Here is a 25,731-nt window from a genome sequence, read left to right as displayed (position 1 = left end):
CAGTCGGTAGTGGGGGCGCTGGAAAATTTTCAAAAATTTGTGACAGAGTACGCTGTAAAATGGATCTGAAATTGCGAGAGTACGCAATTTCAGATCCATTTTCGGAATAAACAACATAACTTTGAAGTAATCCTTGAAGCAAATTAACCTATCGGTCTCAGAAACTTTTTCACCTGATTCTCATTTTTCAAAAGGGGCGCAAAATTTCCAAAAGGGGGCGCCAGACTTGCTTCAACTCGTTGAGGGAGGGGCAACTGCCCCTAGTTGCCCCCCTTAAATCCGCCACTGTTCTCAACGATCTTTGCATGGTTCTCTAATAGTCTTTCAATGTTGGCATACAGCTATGTGATTCCGAGAAATGCTGTTTGACTCGAGGAATCAATGAAAAGGAGTCTTGTATTATATAACATGTTACTATTTTCTTGAAAAATGAAAAACTAAATATACCAATGTAAACATGAGCATTTTAAGATACTTAGACAGTTAATTGCGGGCATGAATACCCCCCTGATTAAAACCTAAGCGATAACCGACCTCCCTTCAAGAACGTCCTATGGAAAAAGATAGTCACTGGTTCATTCAAATGTCAGACAATTGGTGGGCTGCTAGATATCAAATACATTGATTGTTTGGTCGATGAATCCAAGCCTACCAATAGTGTTATTTTATTTAATGAAAGGAAAAGAAAACCATTTATTATAAACTCCAAGCCTAAATTTAAGCACCAGTTATAAAATGAATATTTCATGAGGCGCTATCTCCCAAAGACAGAATGATTGTTGATTCTGTAACCTGCACTTAACTTTAATTTTTAGATTCATCCTATAAATGACCACAAACGCTTAACTTGAATACTGTGCATTCATTTACACTTACTTTTCAGTATATCGTCTTACCGTCTATATCTGGCACTGGAAATTTGCCACCTCTATCACATATTTTTTGGAAAGGACGCAAATTTTCTAAGCTTCTTGAGTTTTAACAACCACAAGCTGGAAATAAATTATCATCTAGAATATAATGTGAGGTGGTTTTAAACCATCATATTTGATGCAAAGACCTTTAAATCACACTACAGCAAAAAATGGAGGGGGCTACAGCCCCTCCAGCACCCCCCCCCCCCCCGCCGACAAAGAAACCCTACATAGCAAAAAAACTACTCCTTGTTTTTGCAATAAAATTGCTTGGGTGCCACATCCCCCTACGCCTTACCGCAGCGAAAATGTGCATGAAAATGTAATTATCCAGTAGCACTTAAGTATCTTAGTGTTTTGTTATATCAAAAGTAGGATAAACAAGTGATGTAATTTAAGTTAATAATGAGAAGAAAACCAGGAAATTAGTTACTGAAAACAATTCATGAAAAAAGTTGATTATTGAGGAAGTAAGTCATTTTCTCGATTCTAGACTGGGAAACAAACAAGTTATTTTGGTAAACTTTGAGACCTTGAAGTTTGTTGCTTCCAAATGTTTTCAAAACCTCACTATTTATTGGCATTGAATTATTTATTATACTGTTCGAAATTTCCCCTTCCAATCTATCATTGAAATAGGAGAATGTAAACAACGTGTCTTTCCAAGCAAATAAAGTAAAAAAAATAAATTTAACATTACCTTTTTTGAGATTAACCGAAAAGAATTGAACACCGAAAAAGTACTAGTTGAGATTGGTTTCAACATAGACCAAAAGCTTAAAGTTATGCAAAAAGCAATGTTTGGCTACAAAATCCGGCTTTAACACGATAAGTCTAAATCTGATTTCTGCAAAATTTACATCAATGTGAAAAGAAGTTTAAAAAAACATACGAGTTTCCCCAATTTCAAACATAGTCTTGCTTGTTCCTTATAACAAAACAACATCCAAAATTTCCAGAGTTTCTTAACAAAAGCAGTGCTCCGTACCTTTCAGGCCCTGCCAAATGTAGCCGTTTTGTCAAGGTCGTCACCAACAATTTGCCTCAAGGGCGGGTAATCTGTATCATCATTTGACTCCACTGTTGCTGGCCTTACAGTGATTTCCTCCTCCCTAGCAGAAGAATCTTCCTCTGAGTCCCCATCTAGACGCCGGTATTTTTCTATTTCATCTTGCATGTTTCTGTAATCACCGTCGTACTAAAATACAAATTCATTTCAGTATATTGTAAAAGTTCAATTTAGGGCAGAGCTTGCATTTAAAGCAAGACAAATAAAACATCGAAAGCAGAATAGACCAACCACATGTGATATCAATTTTCTCAGACAAAATTAGATCCACCACGGTGCTTACAAATCTCAGTTTAATCCAAGTCTAACCCAGATCTCTCACTACACGACCCATTTTTGTCTGGGTTCATCCCGGGTTGAATCCGACCCAACACAAACACATTCCTTCATGCCACACGCCATTTTTTCTTTACCATTCTCAACATAATCGAATGCATTTTACTTTTCAAATCTGGATGGGCCCAATTTAAAAAGCCCCTGTTACAAGAAGCACAAGATTCACTTAATCCAGCTTGAATCCATGTTGAAATAAAGATTCACTTACTGATTGGAAATCAGGATTGAGAAGACTTTCTGATAACATCGAAGTCTGGCCATCCTTTTTACTGGTTGGCAGGTTAGTCATGAATACTGCTGCAGATAACGCCAAGATTCCTAAATATAAAGAAATGAAAGACTGAAAACTCCAAAAAGCTTTAATTTTCAAGGAAGATATGACCCTGCATACCATCGATAAAATAGAATGAGTGAACGCTTGCAACTGAACCCACTAAAACCTAAAAAAACGTTAATGCTCGATTAAGCGCCCCTTTTGAAAAAGTTTGATACTGAAGTGCTACCTGTATGCAAAAATTATCACAATAAAGAAAAGCTAATAAAACTTATTTATATACATCATGCTTGACTTTCTGAACCCCGTTAATGTTTATAGCGTTTTCAAAACATTGTTTTTCAAAAGGGATTTCATACAAATGTTAAAATGAAAATGAAATTAAAAACTGATAAAGATTTTTTAACAAGAATCACAGGACTGTGATTATCTGAGAAAAAAGAGGCCAGGTTTCTTTAATTACTCTAAGGTCCTTAATAGAAGGGGGGTCTTGATAGTTGGGGGGATAGGGGTTAGAAATTTTAAAAAAATAAGCGGGGGGGTCCTAGTAAGTGGGGGGGGGGCTCGGAAATGTGAAAAATCTGAAAAATCACGTGATGATTCTTTTTTGGGGTCAAATGAGATTTTCTTCTGAATACAATCGATAGAAAATGACAATTATCACCATGTAATAATGCATTGTTATATTACTAAAATGAACAGGCTAATTATTATTGTGTACATCAGCAAGGCCTATGTAAATTTTTTCGGATGAAATAAGGGATATGAATGATTGCATATAAAAATTAATAAGCGGGGGGGGTCCAAATAGGCTCCGATGGGGACAGAAAAAAATCGAAAAATTAATAAGCGCCCCCTTCTATTAAGGACCTTAGCCCTTTAATTCCTTATCCAGATGTACATCTGGATAAGACCACGTGACCGATACCCTAGCCGAAAATATTTTATTTTGGAGCTCCAAGGCAACATACCCTCCTTAACTTATGCTAAAATTGCTCAAATATGATTGGACAGTTAGAAAATTATACTTATTTGATTAATTTATGCGCTTCTTTCGTATAAATATCCCAGACAACGTGGGCCTGTAACCGCCATCTTGACTGATCTTGTTGCGTATGTCGTGAATGAGGCGTGTTTTTCAAAATTGATTTTAAAATGGATAATGAGAACGGACTTGACTCAGAAGATGAATTTGAGATCGACTGTGCCTTATTAAGTGGTAGAGAGGTAGAAATTCGGTTTGTAGCACCGCTGACGGAAAGAGTGGACGAACCAAGACGAAGGAAGCCACGCAGGAAGCGACAAAGAGAAGAAAATCCTGAAACTTCGAATGAGAGTGGATCGTAAGTTTACATATTGTTTCCTTCAAACTTTTGGATACATTAGCGATAAAGAAGAACCATTTCTGAAGCTGTAGTGAAAATCTTAGAATAATGGCTAACTAAATACGGCCAAAAATATTTGTTTTTTTGGGAGTGGTTTTCAAGAAATTTTAGGCCCGTGATAAACAAATCAGCTGATTTTGTATATGGTGGCTCTGAACAGATTCACTTAGATTTCTTTACTATTTGTTGCACTGCTGCAGAAATTACCAAATTATAAATCATCTTGTCTTTGCTTATTTTCTATATTTTTGTTTTAGGCAGAGTCTGGCTGGTTCAGGACATCCAGTTGAGTTGGACGATGAGTTGGACGGAGCTGTAGTAGTCGATGAGATCCATGACGAGTCAGAAGTTAGTGAAGAGGAGTATCAGGATAGTGATTGTAGTTTGGCAGAGTCTCTAGGCTACACAGGTGATAGGGAACAGAAGTGGCTTCCACCACATAATGTAAGCAGTGTTGGCCCAAAAGTAGTTTGGGCGAGAGGCAGTGCCCCTTGTAGAGCCTTAGACTTTTTCTTGCTTTTTTTTTCTTTTGATCTGATGGGAACCATAATTGAAAACTCAAACATTTATGCTCTGTATGGTCAAGGAATAGGTCAAAGCTACATGTCCCAGGACCATGGTTGCCATGTGTGGGGACCCATTGATTTGATGGAATTTAGGAGGTTTCTTGCCTGTCTATTTTATATGGGTATTGTTAAGGCCCCTGCTAGGCGTAACTACTGGCAGAATGATAAGCTTTTTTCTGGTCTTCTTGGGTCAATGTTTATTCCAACATTTTCTAGGTATTGTGGAATACTTGCTGCCCTTCATTGTGTAAACCCTGAGACAGAGGACAAAAGTGATCCATTAGGAAAAATAAGGAATTTCTATGACCATATGCGAAGTCGCTGTAAGGAACTTTTTACTCCTGGTAAATGTGTGTCTATAGATGAACGTATGGTTAAGTCTAAGGGTAGGTTCTTCTTCAAACAATATATAATGAATAAGCCCACTAAATGGGGTTTCAAACTTTGGGTTCTAGCTGATTCTGCTACAGGCTACAATTGGGATATGGTGGTTTATACTGGTAAAAGCAGAAAGGATGATTGGGATGATTTCAGTGTTGTTGATAATAGTTTTGAAGGGATAGAAAGAGGACTTGGTAGAGCTAAGGCTTTTAATGAAAACCCCAATCCAGAAAATGCAGGAAATCTCATCAACCAATTAGCTGCCAGAGTTGTTATTAATTTAACGAAACCTCTGGTAAACAGGGGGTATGTTCTTTTTGCTGATAACTTTTATTGCAGTGTCCCATTGTTCCAATATTTGACTTCAGTTGGTATAAATGCTGTTGGTACTGTAAGGGAAAATTCCTCATCCTTTCCTGAGGTAATGAAAAATAGGCAGTCTTGGGGGAAGAAACTTGATCGAGGAACAATAAGGTATATTAGAAATGGGGAAAAGCCGAATGATGTGTTGCTTGTACAGTGGGTTGATAGGAATGTTGTCTCTGTTCTCTCCACCTACCATTCTGCCAATGATTATGATTATTGTACAAGGAATACAAAGGTTGATGGAAGTCATAAAAAGGTTAAGGTTTTGAGGCCTAAATGCATTTCAGATTATAACAAAGATATGAATGGTGTAGATTTGTCTGATCAGATGTACCATATGTATTCTGTTCAATATAGGACTAAAAAGTTTTGGAAAACATTATTCTTTCATTTTGTTGATATTTGTGCTTGGGATGCATATGTGTTTTGGAGAGAGATTAGAAACCCAACCCCTGAGCAGAAAATGCCTAAGAACTATTCTTTTCTTGATTTTAAAAAGGATTTAGCCCTTCAGCTTGCTTTTGTTGAGCAGAAAGCCATTAGAGCAGAACCAGAGGTCAGATCATTTGCAGATTTAGGTACTAAAGTTAGTAATGTAGAGGACTTCATCTGTAAGGCAACAGCTCATGCAGTAAATAGTGCAAAGCAAAGATCAGCAACTTTGAAGAAGGCAGTTAGTAAAAAGGAATTGTGGCAGAATAGATTAGAGAAAGGGCATTTGCCGGTGAAGCTTGAGAAACACCAAGTTTGCAAAGTTTGCTCAGTTATGAAGTCCGTGCATAGCATAGATCAAAGTTATAGAGCAAAAACCTCATCATTTTGCTGTGTTGTATGTGATATCCCTTTGTGTGTTGGAGAAAGAAACTGCTTCTTGCTTTTCCATTCCCCAGAGTTTGAGCAGTACAAGGAAGCTTTCCTAAGTTACAGTCGTGATCGCTAGATTAGTTGTTGTTTTTGGTAAATTCATGTAGATTAGATAGAGAAAAAGCAAAAAAAAGTAAAAAATAAAAAAGCATAAAAAGTAAAAAAGAACATTTGGTCAAAATTACAATCTTTTCTCTCCAGGATTTTGTGTTTTTCACTTGTTTTCTTTCTCTTAATAGTCGAAATCGAAATTGCACTTGCCAAATTGAATTGAATTGTTTTAGACCCATTGTTGCATATTAATTAATTAAAAAAAGACTGTTCAAGAAAAATGATTGATATTTCAACTCAGTGTGCTAAGACTATGACAAAATACATTATTGAAAGAAAAAAGTAGTTAAGTGTTTTATTATTGAAGATAATTGACCTTAATTAATAAAGTTCTTTTCTGTTATATTCAATTATGCAAATTGGATGCTAATTAATGTCCAATTATAATAAAATGTTTGCATTATAAGATCATTTGCATGAAATACAGCTATTGATGATTACTTGGGCAAAAGATCATCCAGTTATCTTGAAAAATCAATTTTTGCTGAATTTTTAGATTAAGTAGGCAAAAATTCTAAAATTCTGTCAATAACGAAAGGGTTAGAGTAGGCCAATTATAATTGGTGAGAGCAAATGAGGCGACATTGCTGAGAGCAGAGGTTCGCTGTCGTCAGCAGCTGCTGGCGGGAAAACTAATTGAATTTATTGCAATAAAGTCTCGGCTATCGATATTTATGAAAAAAGTTCTTCTTCGAGGACTTTTAAGGATTAAAAGGAATCAACTTTGTCTACTCTTTGCCCTTTAGAGCTTGCACAATATCCGGAAATATCTTACTACTTTCAACACTAGGCAACCGGGATTAACTTTTTTAAATCTTGAAAGCACAAGGCAACGTCGTCTTTAAAAAGGGCAAAAGGCCGGAGTACTAATAAATACTACTTATAAAATCGCTAGGAATTACTTTATCAAATTTCCAAACAAAAAGCTCAAATCTATTCATTAAAGCTCCTGTACTGAAAAACATTTCCTAGCGAAACGATCTTGGAAACTAATGGCTGCTTTTTCACGCTTATATAAAAAGTATCAAATCAAATCATTGTGTGAGATCAGAAAACTAAGAATCCCTAAGCCATAGACGAAAGCATGGTTTCTCATTAGGGGCGCGAAGAGGTTCCTAGAGAGAGATCAAATGCTGAGGGTGGTTTAGCAGAACTTTCCTTTCACGCTTCTTTTAAAAAAGCTACAAATTGATAAAAATAATCTTGTTTGTTCTTAAGCACCCCGAACACACAGACGAAGAAGGACTTACCCCACGGCGAGTTTGCACACCTTAACCACTTTATCTTAAAGATTCAAACTAAAATGACTACTTGAAAATAAATTGGATTTTTAAGATGCAAAGAAGAAAAAGCAAATTTCATACTGTTCTGTTTAATTTCATCACGATATTTTCAAATTTCCTAGAACATATACTCTTAGGTCCCGAATAAGTATCCCCCGCGTACTTTTTCGAAGAAATTTACGACCCTCCCGCTCTTATTAGGACCCCCCGCTTATCAAATTTTCAATTTTTGTAGGAGAGCCCTTCAAAAAGTGTGAACAACTGAGCTTGAGTGCGTTGGTAAAAGTAGTAGGACATTATTTTTCCGTTCTGTTTTTAAACTATCATCTTGATGTTTACGGATATTTTTCCTTTAACACTGCTTGGTACTCTTTTACACCAAATTTCCACCCCCTGCTTATTTCGACCCCCCCCCCCCCTTATTGAATTTTAAGAAATCTTCCAACCCACCCCTTCCCCCGCTTATTAGGACCCCCGCTTATTCGGGACCTAAGAGTAACAAACTCTAGACACCAAATAGAAAACCCTGCTTACCGGTCTGCCATAAAGTACTCAGTTTCGTATAGTCATACCTGTATACGCTTTTAAATACCTAAACAATCTTCCTGATGATCGCATTAAGAGTAAACCCGGAGCTGTTACTTAGAACGGACGATTTTTCAAACCAAGGACCCTAAACAAACCTGATGCTAACATCGCTTTGCACAACATCGGCCAATCCTCGACCAATCCGAAACAATGTTGCGGTCGATAATAAAGGCACATAGAGATAGAATAGCGAATGACACAGACAAAATCGAATCTTTGATGCATTCTACAGAAAAGCCAGCTTTCCTTAAGAAAACGAGAAGTAGTATACTGTACCTACCTACAACCATAAAATAAATGTTTGGTTTTTACAGTATATAACTCACCAATGATCTCTAGTGCAATTAGCCATGGATGTACAGTTACAATGCTTTTAACAAAGACACAGTCTTCTATAAAAGCAACCATTGGAAGAACTGCCAAAACTTGATTTGTTGGTTTCGGGCCTAAAATTAAAACAGACAGCAAGAAAGATTTACTTTCTGAGAAATGTTAGTTTTCTAAACCATAATTGAAAGAAAGGGCTGAGTAAATTATTGAAAATGTGCACATCCTAGAAGATTGACAAGAAAACTTAGCAGGACTGAAAAGAAGCGTATACTGAGACCCTAAACATGAACAATAATAAGTTCAAAGATCTACCACCATTAAATGAAAAAATTATTTGAAGTGGATAAATTAAGAAAATTGAAGTATGAAACTTGAGAAACAGATGAAACTTGCAAGTAAATATCAGTTCCACACTTAAAAGTTCTTGTTTTTCTATACTAGGTTTTACACTTTTATCTTCTTTGCATATAATAGTCCCCTGGTAAAAGTTATATCATGAAATGAATTTCTTGGCTAGAAGCTGAAAACTACATATTGCAAAGTAGTTTAATGATCATTAAACTGACAAGTTGCATACCTATTTTTCTGCCTAATGACTGAACCAATACAGTAGCAAGCCAGCCTGTACCAATGCCTAAAAACATCACCCCAAATATTGTCTTGTACCCCACCAAGCTGGACTGAAATATTAATAAGAATTATCATTAATCATAAACATAAGAATCAAATATTTCTAGAATCATCATTAAATCATAAACACAGTGATGCTGGAGCAGAGTGATAACAAATAATAGTTAAAGATAGAACCAGAACAAGAAAGCAAATCTATCTGATCTTGTGAATAAATATGATCTTAACTTACAGAATTCTCTGGATATTCAATTTCAACGGCAGCCCAGAATACAGCTGCAACAGTTGCAGCTACTAAATTCTGTCCAATACTTGAAGATATGTAATGAATGTCCCCTCTCTGTGACCTCCAAAATACTGGAAAATAAAATATATCTTTGTAAAATAAAGATGCCACTACACATGAGGTATAACAGGCCTGGTCATAATACTCTTAGCAAGGGAGCAGTAAACAGCTCCCCTAGTAATCTCCAGGTGAGCTAATTCTAGATAAATAAGAATTTAAACAAAGAAAAAATTGATTTCAAGGAAAGAAATGTGCTTTTCAAAAGCAATTTAGGAGAGCAATCTGTAGCTCCCCTCCAGCTTTTGAAGAGAGCCTGGAGGGGAGCAAGAGCTGTGGCTCTCTTTAAATGGCCAGGCCTGGGTATAATGCTATGAAAAAAAGGTGGCCCCCAAAACAATTCTTTAAAAAAGAAAATAGGATTTACTTCCCAGCATTAACAAGGAGGGCTTGCCATTTGAGGTTTTTTGGGTCTACATCCATGTATGACGTAATCATGAAGGTCTACACACCTGAGGAAACAGCCCAAAGAAAAGATCCAGCAAAAAGTGCTAGTGTACCAAAACAAAGATCTTCTGGCTTCAAGCAAATGTCGTATATCACTGGGAACTTCTTGTGAGAACTGGTTTGGTTTGTAAAGTTCTTGTATACTTCAAGTTTACTGCAGTTCACCAGAGATTCGTGCAAGATTGGACTCATGATTAGAATGATTGATGGGAAACCAAAAATCATACCAATTTTCACATAACTGCTCATTGTTGATTTTATCTATTGTGCAAAGCAAAACATACATGTTATTTGAAATATTTAAAAATTATGCAAACCGCAATATTGTAAACTAACTTGGCTTTAGGCGAATATAGGAGAAAATAAAATGCTACCTGTTCAAAAAGTATGCCACATCAAAAAAGATATTGCAGAATGGGTAGCTTTGATTCATTTATTTGTAAAATTTAACATTATATTTATTTATAGTGCTTGATGCCAATCAGACAGAGCTGAAAACACATGGAATGCATATAGCTGATTTGAGGCTGACCAGTGCGAGGGCAGACCCTGGTGAATTGAATACCTGCAGGTCCCTTTCTTGACAACAAAGATAGATTCCAGAAAACGACAATCAATAATTATGGGCCCCACCCTGGGGCATTTGTCTTTGTGCCCTATCATCAAAGGTTCTGAGGAGGTTGGTTCTAAATTGCAACTTTGACATAAATTTTTTACAGGAATTGTTTGTATAGATCATTAATTGGATTAGTTACAAATCAACCTTGCAGGGTACTGGGCCATCCACCAGTTGAGGGAAGATTTTTGACAACAAATGCATGCAACCTAGCATGTGTTTACCTCTCAACAACTGTGTCAAAAATTGTAGTTTGCACAGCTACCTACATCCACACAGTACAACTCTGAGCTGTAAATTTCCACTTTAGGTTTATATTCTATGCAACTATTTGCAACTCCTTTCATCAAGTATGAAATGAAAATAGGGTTGCTAATACAATGATGATTTATGCTAGAACAAGCCTAGGTAGATTTTCAGTTCTCAGTTTTCTTGCAAAAGCCATCCCTTGTTAACTAATTGATTATTTCAAATTATTTTAAATGATCTTTTGTTGTAATTGTAAGTCTTACTAAGCTTAGTAGCACATTTTTCGATACGCAGCAGAAGAAGGTATATTTCGTTCCTAAAGCTTCTGGACAAGTAATGAATAGTCCAATTCCGTAATTAAATGTTCCTACCTTGACAAATGGCAGTCTCTCTAATAGAATCGTAAACCACGGAGTAGCAGCCATGAAAACACCAAGTAGGGTAGGTGGCAGATACTTTAAGCTGTAAATAATAAGCAAATAGGGTGCTGCAGATTGCATGATTCCTAGAACCGTCAGCTTCCAGTACGTGTGTTTGTCCTTGAAGTTTTCTGTAATATGTTGCCTGAACTCCCCACTAACAGAGTAGAGCACAGACGCAGAAAATAGAAAGAACATAAAACTAATAACTGACTTCCATGCAACTACAAGTCCGGTGGAGTCAAGATTCGAAACAGCAAAATAGGCCATCAATGGCGTGGTCCCTCTTATCAAAGCAAGAATAATGAATTGGGCAAGTATACCGAAGCGCGATTTAGAACCTTCCATTTTGCAAAAGCCGATTGTCCCAACGATGGTTTTAAGCTAAAATTCGCTGGACAGTTGCAGCTATACCTCTTTGCTAATCAAATCCAGTGAATATTTCTAGGCCAAATATGATAATGAATGCAAGCCGGCTATGTTTTTAAATAACAGCAAAACATCTTTAAGCTGTGACACCCTCTGCATAATTTTTGTCTTTCTGCCTTCTGCTTTTAGCAAATAATTAAAGAAACATAATTAATCCTTGGACGAAATCTCAAACCAGAAAGCAAATTCCTAAATGCAATCTCCAACAAGGGCATGAAAACTTTCACTTTCAAACTTCCGCTTTGCTGGATGTTTGATTATATCTCGAATGGAGGCCTGGGGACAAAATCAACATTCTGTGACGTAGATTTTTCTATTAATTTGCTTCGGTCTATTTTGTGCTTATGAAAATCACGGAAAATTTGGATGACAAATGGAAATACTACATTAAAGAAAAGGCGGCAAAATCTGATTTACAGGTAAGCTAAGTTTGCGTTTAGTTCCGTATCTCTTCTTAGACTCAAGACAACACTAAAAGATTTTGCAACAACGAAAAACAAAAAATTTGCATCAAAATGTATTAATTTTCTATTTCTATTATAAGCAGTCACCCAAAAAACTACCATTTATGTTTCCAAAATAAATCCTTAAATTAACCATTTTAAGCTGTTATTACATCACTACAAATATTTTTTTGATTCAGTTATTTTTGAGATAATAATACGAATAATTCAAAAATTTTTACATTCAAAAATTCCTCGTGGAAAAGTATCCAAATACAATTGAGACAAAACTCCGAGCAACAAAAAGGGGGGCAATAATATCAAAAAATAGAATTGAAACTTAATGTTTGCAAAGTGTTCGGTATATGAGTAAAAAGAAGCTTATTATTTTGATTTGAGCATTTAAGAAAATAAGTGGAAGTTTCTGAAGAATTTTAGTCTCTTTTGACATCTATATATTCTACACTGACACTAATGTGCATGGTGGTTAACAGTAAGATCAACGCAGTTGTGTCCTTGGTTGACTTTAGCTGAACAAGAGCGGAAAAATGTAATGGCTGAACATTTGGCACCTAGAGCTAAAAAGGTCAGATTTCCGAATATCAAAAACTCTGCCCTTATTCTTGTATTAAAGGCATTTGACACCAAGTAATGTAGTTTTGGTAATCTGGCACACTTTTTCAGAACACGAAAAGGTGGGCCTTGGACACGTTTCTTACTTATAGCAAAATGACAACCCTTAGTTTTTGATTACTGCCAGCCTGTGCTCGTGACCAGGCTACATAACTAGATAATTGTTGCTATACACAAGGAAATTAAAATTTTAAGAACAATAAATTTATAAAAACTGTGCTAAAAACTAAATATGAATGTTAAAGGTTATAGAAAATCAAATCGTTTATCTTATGCCAACAAGGCAGGACAATTTCTGTTTATTTTAAAATTATAGACAAACTTTAAAATTGTTGACATGTAGTTCACATAGTTTTATCGGGTGTTCAATCTGACAAATCGCAATATACGAAGGTTCAAAGGCTCATTTTTCAATCTCCGTATCAACTGTCTATGGGTCTATACCAGATTATCTTATAGCCTATTCCAAAATTTTTGTGGCATTTCGATTCTTGCACGAAACTTGAATTCAAGTAAAACCAATTTCGGATTACTTAATAGGTAAATTTTGCTTACATTTTTAAAGTTTAAGCAGTTAATCAATAAAAATCCTGATGATAAAAATCGACTTGATGACCAAAGTCAACGTTATACTGCTTTGAATGCTAGAAAGCTTTGAATGCTGGGATAAATGTCATCAAACGGAATGACTGACTCTTCATCGTGACGTCACTAGGTGGCTATTCTTGCTGTCATCTCTTTCTACAAAAGGAATATAAAGGCTTTTCAATGAGTGAATATTTCTCGAAGATTAATGAAGATACCCGTTTACGAATCTGTTGCAAATTTCTCGATACAATAATGACAGACCGGTATTAAATTCCAGATGATCACATTAAGCGTCTCGAGGCGTTTACTAAGAAACGTTCTGTTCTACTCATCAAGAGCTTTTAAAAAGAAACGGGATAAATATATTTTCCCAAGTAATGATACCATTTGCATTTCTATGAAATGTGCCCAGACAAAAAGTAACAGAATTAGATTAAATATTGAATATAATATGGCTCTGTTATACTTGTTATACCAGACAAAAAGTAACAGAATTAGATTAAATATTGAATATAATTGGGCTCTGTCTTAAAAACATGGCAGTTAAAAAACAGAAACAGCTTGCATGGGTTTTTACTACAGCGAATCGTCGCAAAGAAGTAGTTACGTTTTCAAGTGTAAGGCATTTGGTCTTTTATACAGATGCATTTAAAAGTGGTAAGGTTAACAGCTATTATATAGTGTTTTATCTACAATATATCATTTGATTATGAACTTTGTCAGTGATTAATAAGAGTAAGAAGATCATCGACATCAGTAGACCGTTTTCATTACACGTAAGGGCTCATCAGTACTGCCAAAATAAAAGTGGACCTTAAAGCTGGCCCAAAGCCAATCATTAACCTGTCAGTGACAATGCTGGTGGGATCATCGGGCAAATGTCAATAAATTCTCTCTGTGTGTGTTGTCATATTTGGTTGCTATACCCTTGGAAATATCTAGATTCAATTATTCGTATGTACTAAAAGATTTGCAAATATGGTGATGAAAATATTGTTTCAGTCAATCCTCGATCAAATATTAATTTACGTCAAAATAAAAAGGTTAGTTGCCCCCCCCCCCTAGACAATGTACTCCACATCCATCCTAGTTTCTAAATTTCAGGTTCGAATAGTGTATTTTAATGGAGAATAACAAAACAGTTTTTGAAAGGGAAAAACAGCTGTCGGTGTTCCAAAACTTTTGGCAGGCACTGTGGAATAAAAGCCAATACAAAACTTTAAATGAGAAAACCATAAGAACATTCTTACCAGTGGTTCCAGCTCACGCTTTTCTATAAGTCCAAATTCCGAAGTGAAATAGTAAAAATGTTTGTAGCATTGGTTGACATGCGGCTCCTAAAATGAAATAATTTGTAATTTGTAACTTTCCTTCACTTAATAAGTCATTATCAAATCTTTGATGAACTTAATATCAGACAGGAAATTGCAGTCTTCTCTTAGAAAGGCAAAAATGTTATGCAGAGGCATCATGGAATGGGTGGAGGAAGTGTACGCCCCAATTGCTAAATCACTTCAGAATTTTTCTTTGTCCAGGATGAATCATAAGCTGCATTTGAATAACAAGCTGCATTAAAAAAAATAAACCTGTCCGTGAAGAGACATTTGAAAGATATTTGAAAAAGACAAATCTTACCGCCTCTAGTCTTACAACAGTGTCGAAATGGTGGATGTAAACATGAACAAAAACACGAAATAGTCTTGTGAAGATTTTCTTTACAATTGGCTGGAAATTCTTGGGGAAAGGTACAGCTGGAAAAAACATCAAATTGTTAACAGGTGATAAATCAAAATGATAAAATGGGATGATGATTTGATACCTGTTGTAAGCATTCTTTAATGTGTCGAACGAGTGAAATTTTGGTGGCCCGGCGGCTACCCTGTAACGATAAGCTCTATGAAATTCAATAATAATACATCTTTACAGCTCTATAAAATTTCATTCTAATTTTGATCAAGAATCTGACTAGAGGTAAGGAGGAATTTATATGGAACACTGACGTCAGTTCGTCAGTTTGCAAGGACAGATTCAGCCACCCGTCTCTTCTCCCCCACGGAACAATGTTGATTTACTACAAAATGGTTTTGGAAATTAGGAAGTACCTTCTTTTGCGATTCTTTTATGTTATTTGTCTAGACTGTTAACATTGTTCTAAGGGGGAAGGGGGCGAAAGTAGAATTTTTTTCAGAGAAGAATAAAATTAACAAAATGCCGTGCAAATTGCTGGGTGAAGTACTAATGACAGGCATTGTAGATGTGTACCATAAGAGAAATGATGGTGTGTTTGATTAGGTACAACCATCACCCGCCTATCACGGAGAAAAGGTTCAAATATTTTACTTCCAATATTATAAGGATCTGACAAATACCTATGGTTTTCCTACGCGTAGTTCTTATTGAATAATGCAGATGGCTTCCACGACAACAGACTTATTGTACTAGCTTCCTAATTTCATTATGTTGATGACACTATTGTCACTTTTAGTTGCAGTGTTTCCAAAACAAAATAAATTTGTTGCATACAGCTCCTAGAATCACCATTGATAAGAACCAATTGACCTTTTGTAACGTTTATGTGCCAAAAGAAATAGTTGGCTTTCTTACCAATATTAAAAGAAAACCAAAATCTTTCACAGCAATACATTCGTTGGAATTCCAATGACTCATAAAAGGGGAAATGGTCAGATGGAAACCTTAGCTTACAGAGCACTAATGGTTGCCCCAACACTAAATTTGATCCTGTGCTTGAAAAATTAAGGGGATTCTTATAGATTATGGCTACCAAGAAGATATCATTTCGAGCTTTTTGGCATGGTTTCAGCAAAATTTGTGAGTCAAATTAAAAAAAACCACAATAATTTGTTTTTTTAATCAAAAGGATTACATTCTACCTAATCAATAGTTTAGTAGTCTATGAGTTTTAATCAGAAGTGAAACTTCGCTTGGTATATAGGACAGGGGATCTTTTAAGAAATTTTTACTGGTGGGGAATTGACACAAAAGGGCATTTTTCTTAGCGTAACGCATCTGATGGCAAAAACAAAAGCAAAGGGACAAGTATGCGGAGTATGTAAGGCTTCAAGGTCTTGCACATCAGTCATTACCCCAGGTGGTGTAAAAAAAATTCTTTGGAAGCATCACGCAAAAGTCGAAAAAACAAAAACAGTGTTTCTTTGGCGCTTTCAGAAAATATCACATTTTGGGCTTTTTGAGACATCTGACATCTCTGCATCGAATATTTGACTATTTGCGTTATATTTCATGCATCTCATCCTAGTGATATATGCAATGTTCTGTAGATCAAATTGGCATCTTCTCTGTCCATTTTTTGGTCCCTTTTGCTACATGGCTTGCCAATTTGCCACTCATATCTGTCTGAGTTTTGTATTATTCTCTGATTTTCTTTGCATGGGAGTAAGCACTGATGCATCGAAAAGTCGCATATAACAAGCATCTTTGCTTCAAGGAAATGAAAGGTATTCAGATCTTTGCATGTTTGCAGGAAACGACGCAAGAAAAAACGTCAAAGCATTTGTCATAGAATTTTCCCATTAATTTCATACCTCGCTTTTGTGTAGTGCAAGAAAATCAAACAGAGTCAGCCATTTACATTTACAATGAGACAAAAGAAATAACTTTCATAATTTGACACATACATAAAACGACAACAACATAACAAGTAGTAACAGCTTTTAAAGCAATTTTCAACAAAATTGCACTTGCATATGGGTATTCATGAGCCAACTGGTAGAGAAATTTGAGAGCCTGGTGATGGAAATTCCCCATTAGATGTATATTAAAAGACCCCCTGATGTAGGACAAAATAATTAGCCATCAGTTGACAGAACTGCATACTACCACAGGCATCAGACAATACTGTTTATTTAGAGAATAGCCATGAAATGTTTGCAAAAATCTGAATGCCCAAAGAAAACGCATTACAGCCATGGCAAATAATAACTGAAAAATTCAGAGAGCACCAAAACAAATCTACTTACTGGTGTCATGGGGGAAGATCTCTTCATCATTGATAATACCATCAGTCCAATCCATTAATAACTGTACATACTGACGAGCAGTAACAGAAGTTGGTTTTTTGTATTTGTCTCCATCAGCCCAATAATAATCATACCTTAAAGTGAAATTTCATACAACTTGTTAAAGAAAAATTCAGACCATAGCTCTAGCAGATGCTGTAAAGCATATCTGCATTGCTTGACAACATTTGGAGCAGAGAGGGCATTAGTTCTAAAAAACTAGAAGTAGAAAACTGTTATATTCCTCAGATCTTTTGGTTTCAAAGCTCTTCTTTGCAACTTCCTTAAGAATGCAGTTTCAAGTGGAATTACAACAAAAGTATGAAGCTGTTAAACAATCTAAATTTCTAAATTTCATCATATGATGTCTTTGCTTCATGAGTTTGATAAATAGCAATAAACAGTCAAATACGAGCACTGGCAGTAAGACATAACATTATTGGATTCAGCTCTGATATAAATGCTTTGCTCCTTTGTCATTTTCAATGATAAGCAAAAAATAAGTATTTGGGATTTCTAAAATGCATATGAGCAGCTTCTGGGTAATCAACAAATAGTTAATTGGCTTAAGCATCTCTTAATCCACATTTGGCCAATTAGTGAGCAGCACGACACCACTTATAGGCTTATAGATTGGCTAAAACTGATTGACAAATGGCTTAAGCCACTAAATTATTGGTCAATAGATCTGTTGTCTCAAAAAAAGTAAATGATTACAGATAGGATCAGTAGTAAACAACAGTGTCTATTTGCCCATGTTCATGAAAATGGTTGCTGGTATTAACATTTTCAGTTTCAGAGAGAGAGAACACAATAATGAATGAAATTAGCTTAATTACTTTGGTCCTCCAGACATAACAGGACAGGACTGGTCTGTACAATAATCGTATATTGTTCCATAAATGAGATTAATTCTATTGAAAAAATCAACAACTGTGGAAAAAGAAACAGACATAAGTCAGGTTTTTGAATCAGCAAGGCAAATTAAAAACAAGTGTAGAAGAAGTTATTTTATGACCATGTATTGAATAATGATGCAACACAAATTTTAATGTCTGAAATCAAAATTTAATAAATTTCTGTTTCTCATACAATTGATAAAAGTTTGAGAAAAGAAATACTTTTTCCCGGGCAATACAACTTTACCTAAATTTATCAAAATAGGTTCAGACACAAAACATTTAACCTTTGGGACAAAGTATTTTAAATTATGCCATTGCTCTTTGTTAATCAATGATCATCAATCAATTACTGGTTGCTTGGCTAAAGGATGTTATCAAGTATAAACAAGCAGTGGTAAAACCAGCAAACACAGAACACATAAAGGCGCATATGAATAAAAACATAATGAATGAGATGAAACAGACCAATATACCTGAAATATGATTTTTAGGCTAGACGTTTTTTTTAAGAATAGGTAAACTTTTCTTGCTTACTCTTTCTTAGAATAATTATAAATTTTGTTTAAAAACACGAACCATGAACTGCAAGCCAGTCATTCAAATTTTCCCCAGTTGGAAGTTTAACGGCTTCTTTCAAATCAATACCAGCTCTTAGTGTTGCCTGTTGGATGATAAAAATATAATATAAGCAATTAACTAATGAAACTATGGTTTGAGCAATTTACAGTCAAATACAGTAATGACCACACCAGGCATAGGATTCATGGTCTAGGGGAGAGAAGGTCAAGAACACTGCTCAGAGACTCAGAAGTAAATGTTCATATGTTTGCAAAAAATGGCAGTTCTCAGGAGATCCCCTACATGTTATCTGCATGCAAACACTCTTTTACAAATCATTTGGTGTACCAAAAGAAGTTTTGTTCAGAAGTGTTATTGTAGACATATTGTAAAAAACCAAATATTGGCATGCTCCACTACACTGATGTCATCTCTGTATCAGTCATAATCGGCAGACTGGAAAATTCAGATGTACCAAAGACAAATATAGGGATATGTCTTAAGAAAAGTGAAAGGGGGCACTTGCAAAACTCCATAGCAAAGAAAAGTAGAAAAGGGCTTATTTTGGCATTTAAAAGGTAGGGGCTCAACCCAACATATCTTTTGATTTGATTTGATTTTTATTGGTTTCCACCTAGCATCCGAAGGTAGCTTTTAGGACACTGAGAAGCTTAAGCATATAAAGCAGTGTCCTGGTCCTTCTTCTCGATGGGACCACACCTTGTGATTCCTATGCCTGGAATTACAGAGAGCTGGTAACTTTCCTCACTCTGAGTGAAAGTTTGGTCATGCCAGGGACTCAAACCAAGGACCTTTCGGTCGGTAGTCAACGTCTCTAACAAGTTAGCTATCCTCACACATTAACATGGTAAGGGCCATCCTCGCACATTATCTGGACAAATATCTTTGATGAAAATTTGAAAGACATGATCATACAGAATTACAAAGTAATTTTGTATATAAAGTATAACTGATTTTGCAGAGATTTTTTGGATGCCAACAGCCCTACACCTGAGGGTGCGGATGGGCAGAAGTCATCCAAAGATGGCAGGTGCCAGCACTATCAACTTTTCTTTTCAACTATAAAGTATAATCCGGTTATAACATACTTTAAGGGACCTACGTATTAAGCATGTTATATCCGAAGTACATTGTAACAAGGGTAAGTAAAAATTGACTAAAACCAAGCACACCTTTTGCCGGGAACAAGCACACCAGTATGTTATATCCGAAAGTACGTAATGATCGAGTATGTTATAACAGGATTCTACTGTAGATCTAGCCTTTAGATGCACCCTCAGGGTTACCATGTTTGTATCTCGAGTGGGCAATTTCAGCATACCCTGCACACTGGGTGATGATCTTTATGATAATTATGATAATTGGATGATAATTATGCATTTAATATCAAGTTTCAAATCTGAAAAATTTCACAAACCCTTGCTCTTTTGTGGAGATCATACTTCATTGTTCCTTCAGACCATTTCTTCTTTGGTTTAAACGTCTACAAAACAACTCATTATGAATGAAAATATTTTTGTATGACAGAAGAAACCAACAAATAAAAAACTGCTGGGCATTATCAGCTATTTCTGGGAATGGATTAGAGTCCCCTGAAAATAAAAAAACAAATTTGTTCTGAGAATGATTCTATTATTTTCAAACTATGAGGGTTGTGATGCCCCTAATAAATCTATACGTCCTACTGCACGGAAAAATTCTGAAAACAATTTCAGGGGTTTTCGATAAGACGTTAGAAAATTTTTGCCAAAGTATCAACAAACAAGCATCTTAAGTTCCATTTTGTAAAAAATGATTCAAGCATAAACCCATTTCAGATCACTTCGTATTGTTTATTTGTTTATTCATGGCGATTTTCACTATCAAATTGTCAGACAAAATTTTATCTCTTTCTTGTCCAAGAATAAATAATAAATCTATTCCTAAACTACATAAGAAAATATCTCTACACAAAACGAGGTGAAGTTTTAGCAAATACTTCCCTCGCATTTTAGCACCTCAAAGCGACACCAGGAAGTTGAGAATGTCAAGGCCCTTACCGGATGAAAAGCTACTAGTATCATTAATGTCAACTTACTTTCACTTTGTTGGGCATCTTGAAATTTACTTTTGATGCCATTGCGATTTCACCGCTAAAACCAATAATATTTATAAGCAATCCACGATTATTTAGCCAACTTCTCTTGTTTTATCTGGTATTACTTGACAAACAAACGCTGACTTCTCACGCGGTTGTCAAAATCAACAACTCTTTCACCGAGGCTACAACCAATGAAATCGAGGCAAAGTAAATGACAAACAAAGGGCGTGTTTCCTCCTCCTTTGTTCACGCCCTTTCCCTGTTATTGAAATTTGTTTCATTTCTACAAATACATCCATTGTGATCTAGACTAGTTTTGTCACTGATTGCTTTCCAACTTTAATCGTATTTTCTGAGCAGCCAAAAGGGGTTGCGTCTTGAACTTCGAAGAGAAGTGCCCACTTGCGGATTTACGAGCAAACTTCATTCTTTTTTTGTAAGAATATTGTTTATATGAATATTCAGGCCAAGAATCATCCAGTCTCTAGGAATATTGTTTAGCCTCAGCTAAGCTCGCATATTTGTTTCTGATTTTTTAGCTGTCACCTTTTTGCGATGTTTACAACACAACAGGGAATCGCAGAACTGACATATCTCTTTTTTCAAACAGCTTGGCCTTTTTTAAAGCGGGCGATGTTACTCTTCAACCACATATTTGAAAAAGTGAGAATACTTTAAGAATATATTCAAGCTCATGATGGAAGTTTCTTAAGAATATTGAGGCTGGAAAAAACTTGATGTATTCTTATAAAAAGAGAGCAGAGAAAAAGGTTTGAAAGCATCATGATGAAAGTGCAGGGGAGATGGTCCCCCTCTGGGTGTAGTAATTGCTTCAGATTTTAAGAAAGCAATCTGCTAGATATTTTGCTTCCAACTAAATCACTTTGCTTCCTTTTTTGTTGCTATCTTCGAAGGCTCTGGTTGACTTCACTGACAACTACAATTAGTTTCTTAAAATATTTATCTTTAAGCTATTTTATAACTGTATAACTGTATATAGGCTTAGATTAGTGTATTGTAGTGCAAGGGGCGTTGCAAGTGGGTGAGGACATAAATCAATTGCAAAATTACTTGCAAAAACATTAGATTAGATTAGATTAAAGCAAAAAACATTGAACGGAGCAGAAACACCCAACCCAAGGGTGACTCCACCCTCCTCGATTGTCTAGAGGCTACGTCATAAGGTCTTCTTGAAACCGAGGTCTATTGTCGGAAACTTGACCTCATAAACCATTTGACACTGACTTGTTTACATCAAGGACAACTGATATATTTATATTTATAAATGTAACAATGATCAAATGCAAGAAGTGTAGTAAGAGTTTTAGCTCTTCATTTTGCGCCACCATTCATCAAAGATTGCACTCTGACAGCTCGAATGAAGAATTGTATACTTGTGGCCTAAGTCACTGTGATCGAAGGTTCAGGAAATACTCAAACTACATAGCTCACAGGAAGCTGCATAAACCGAGATTGCATAGTCAAGCAGATACTGAAAAATCAAAAAGTTCTATTATAAATGTACCGTTCCATCGCAAAGGGAAAAGAAAACTGGACAATAACAAAGTTTTTAGGCCAGGTAAGTGTTAGCTAACTAACTTTCATTGAAAAGGAATACAACTAAAAGGATAAAAATGAATTAATTGGCACCATCATCCACTCCAGCTTGCGTACAAGTGTGGGCTCCATGTCATTTTTCCTTGTTTTTTTCTTGCATTTGAATTCAAGGAAACATGTATGTAAACAAAGATAGAAACTTCAAAATATTCACAAGGCAGAGTTTTAGCATGTAATTTTTTAATTACAGATTTTTATTGGACAGTCAATATAGTGTTAAATGCTCATAAACCATGAAATGTTAAATAATGTGTCATGTCTATGTTCATTAGAATCGTGTATTGCTAGTCTTCTGCTCTTAGGTTTTTTGTGTTTGTGTTCAAAATATATTAGATTTTTAAGGCTCTCTAGTGGTTTCTCAACTTAGGTGTTTGGAACTGGTGGCTATTCAGCTTACAAACTCTTTTTGAATTTTTGTCTCATGATGTTATAGGGGAAGTTCATACATTGGATCATTCAAGGACAATTTCCAAAGCGAAAATTACAATAAACACAGTCAAGCCAAAATCTGATGGTGAAAGTATTTCTGTCATAACCCCGGATGAAAATGATGGTAACAAATTAGACAAAATAAGAATTATACATGATGATGTTAAAACAAAGTGCAGCGCAAGAAAATCTATTGAAGATATTGATAAAACTGGCCAAGAAATTGGGAAGTATAATATTGGATGCAATTGTGATGATAATGAAATAACAATGCTAGAGATGGGTTATAATGAATTTAATCACAAAACAGACAGTGGATCTTCAGGCCATACCTCACCTTGCTCCAGTATACAAAAGAGAAGGGTAGATTCCCATAGCTCTCCTGCAAAATTTTCAAGTTGTGATAAATCAGTTGCACTTCTGTTTGGTTGTAACTTCTGTCAGGCAATGTTTGTAACAGAGAAGCTGTTGTTTGATCATCAGTTGGTTCATAGAGATGAAGAAGATGATTCTCCAGTTGTTGGTAGTATTATTGATGTGAGCAAATTTGCAAATTATTCTGCAAGGACCCATAGCAGTAAAGATAATTTTCGGTTTGGGCAGAAGTCTTTCTGTTGTAACTGTCAGAGCATGAAATCAGTGAATCAAAGTCTGAGCCAACCACAAAAACAAGGATGCGCAGAAGTTGGGCCAAAAAGTTTTAGAACTTGCGGAAATTCAATCAATAATGGTAATGATACAGGTTTCAGAATTGTTTCAACATATTCATTACAAGAAGACAAAAATGAAATTGGAAACACCCAGATTCATGACAGAAAAGGAACAGGGTTTAGTAAGCATATAGATTTTGAAAATGGGGCTGCTACTGCCTCACAGATTGGCAGAGGTATGGTTAAGAATGCAGATGAGTTAAAGCTAGACTCACCAAAAAAGATTTGTAAAGGTACAACTGAAGATTTCATTGAAAAGGAATTTGCAGATAATGCACAAGAGAGCATTTGCGTTTCAAAATATAGCAAACAGGCAACTGGGAATAAAACTGTTCTAATACAAGATAAGATTGTACCAGTAAATAAAACATTGATGGATAACAAGATTTTAAGAGAACAGGTGTTTGCTAATGTGGAAGATCGGCTTCCCACATGTCCGTCTTCTAGTCTTGATATAATTTCAAAAGAATCTGACATAAATGTGACTGTTGGAAAAAATAGTGGATCGTCAGAAAGAGAACTTTATTCTATAACTTCTGTTCCTTTTAGAGGTACCATGCAAGATATTTTTCGGAAGAAAGGAGAAAGGTTTGATCAACAAAAAGATGTTCAACGGATAGAGTTTGAGAGACCAACAATGGTACATGGAATAGTTGACACAGAGGGAAAAGTACAAAATAATAAAAATGGAATTAGAAATAATGGTAGAGTTTTTGACAAACTATATGACAAAGCTGTTAGACAAGATGCCTCAGTTGTAGAACAGCAAAATGAAATAAAGTCTGCATTGAATGGAACCTTTGGCAGAATTAAACATGTGAAAATTCTACCTAAAAAAATGACCAGTGGAAACATAATAGTTCCATTGATTTCAGGAGACACAAAACCACAACAAGATGACAACAGAGCCAATAATATTGCACTTCCTTCATACATTTTAGGTGAGAATAGTACATTCAGACCTTTCAAATGTGAATTATGTTCACATACTTTCACACGAGAATGGAATTTGAAGAACCATATGAGAACACACACAGGAGAGCGGCCATTCTCTTGTCACTTGTGTTTCAAGGGCTTCATAATGAAGCACCACTTGAAAAGACATCTTTTGACTCATGCAAAATGTATTGTGTCACCAAAAAGCAATGTTGAAGACAACTCTGGATCTGATAATCAAAACATAACTTCCAGTACATTGAGTTAGTTTTTAAGTGCATTTAAACACACTGTTTCAAAGAATAGCATGGAAATTAATTTTATAGTTTTACAAAAGTTGAGCAGGATAAAACTTCTCAAATTGCTAATTCAGTACATATCCTCTCTCTGTTTTTATTATGCAGTAGAATCATTATTTCTTCCTTTACAAGACATTTTCCAAAGTTACAGCCAATACTTTTTTACCAGCCACAACCTTATGCCTTGTGAGTACTCCTGCATGTAGAATTCAAATTTTCTAAACCATATGCTGAAACCTACCATTGCAGACAAAGCAAACCTCTTAGGTATTTTCTACTTCTGAGAAATTTAAATTTCCTACACCCGTTCATTCATTCTGATCTGAAATGATAGAAACACAAAACCTTCATGAATGCAGATGCAGAATAGGAGCTTACGCCTTGATGTTGGCATAAGCCATATTTTGAGATTTTTATGTCCCTTTTTCAATTTTATGCTCTTTAAGTGCCCTGTTAGTTATAAAAGTTCTTGTCAAAGAGCTATGCAACCCAACAAACATATTATGTCTTTTGCATTCAAACTCTTAGAATTGTCTGTTCTCACTTTTTCCGATCAGCGCCCCAAAGCCTGAATTTTCCCTAGTGTCATTGTTTGTTGGAAGGTTGAATGGCCAAAAATCGCAGACAATAAATCTCATCTCTCTCTCTCTCTCTCTCTCTCTCTCTCTCTCTCTCTCTCTCTCTCTCTCTCTCTCTCTCTCTCTCTCTCTCTCTCTCTCTCTCTCTCTCTCTCTCTCTCTCTCTCTCTCTCTCTCTCTCTCTCTCTTGTGTCAAAAGTTCTGGATACTTTTCAATTTAGAATGAATTGTCTGTATTTAGAGTTTTGTAGAAAGAAAGTTTTGATTATCTTAACGAAATGATGATCTTTAAGTATGAAT

At 35.6% G+C, this 25,731-nt stretch overlaps 3 protein-coding genes across 3 annotated transcripts; 1 reads left to right on the top strand and 2 right to left on the bottom strand.

The window, feature by feature from the left end:
• Positions 1–1,667: 1,667 nt before the first annotated feature.
• On the bottom strand, positions 1,668–11,863 carry LOC135680776 (uncharacterized). The gene is made up of 7 exons (XM_065194953.2): positions 11,124–11,863; positions 9,893–10,148; positions 9,330–9,454; positions 9,045–9,147; positions 8,464–8,583; positions 2,528–2,637; positions 1,668–2,112 (listed from the first exon to the last, which is right to left on the bottom strand). The coding sequence occupies exons 1-7, from the start codon at positions 11,517–11,519 to the stop codon at positions 1,906–1,908; spliced, it is 1,317 nt and encodes a 438-aa protein (XP_065051025.2). The 5' UTR covers positions 11,520–11,863; the 3' UTR covers positions 1,668–1,905.
• Positions 11,864–12,104: 241 nt separating this feature from the next.
• On the bottom strand, positions 12,105–21,048 carry LOC135680777 (MOB kinase activator 3A). The gene is made up of 8 exons (XM_065194954.2): positions 20,860–21,048; positions 20,200–20,265; positions 18,780–18,864; positions 18,141–18,234; positions 17,263–17,396; positions 14,900–15,015; positions 14,515–14,601; positions 12,105–13,417 (listed from the first exon to the last, which is right to left on the bottom strand). The coding sequence occupies exons 1-8, from the start codon at positions 20,899–20,901 to the stop codon at positions 13,388–13,390; spliced, it is 654 nt and encodes a 217-aa protein (XP_065051026.1). The 5' UTR covers positions 20,902–21,048; the 3' UTR covers positions 12,105–13,387.
• Positions 21,049–21,959: 911 nt separating this feature from the next.
• On the top strand, positions 21,960–25,730 carry LOC135680775 (uncharacterized). Its single transcript, XM_065194952.2, has 2 exons — positions 21,960–22,441; positions 22,913–25,730. Exons 1-2 carry the CDS (start codon positions 22,156–22,158, stop codon positions 24,820–24,822), a joined length of 2,196 nt encoding a protein of 731 aa, XP_065051024.2. The 5' UTR covers positions 21,960–22,155; the 3' UTR covers positions 24,823–25,730.
• Position 25,731: the final 1 nt, after the last annotated feature.

Source organism: Rhopilema esculentum, chromosome 18, assembly GCF_057945365.1.
Source record: "Rhopilema esculentum isolate cy_ngs chromosome 18, ASM5794536v1, whole genome shotgun sequence".
NCBI classification, from domain to species: domain Eukaryota; kingdom Metazoa; phylum Cnidaria; class Scyphozoa; order Rhizostomeae; family Rhizostomatidae; genus Rhopilema; species Rhopilema esculentum.
The sequence above is the reverse complement of the archived record's forward strand: the minus strand, read 5'-3'. Positions and strand labels throughout refer to the sequence as shown.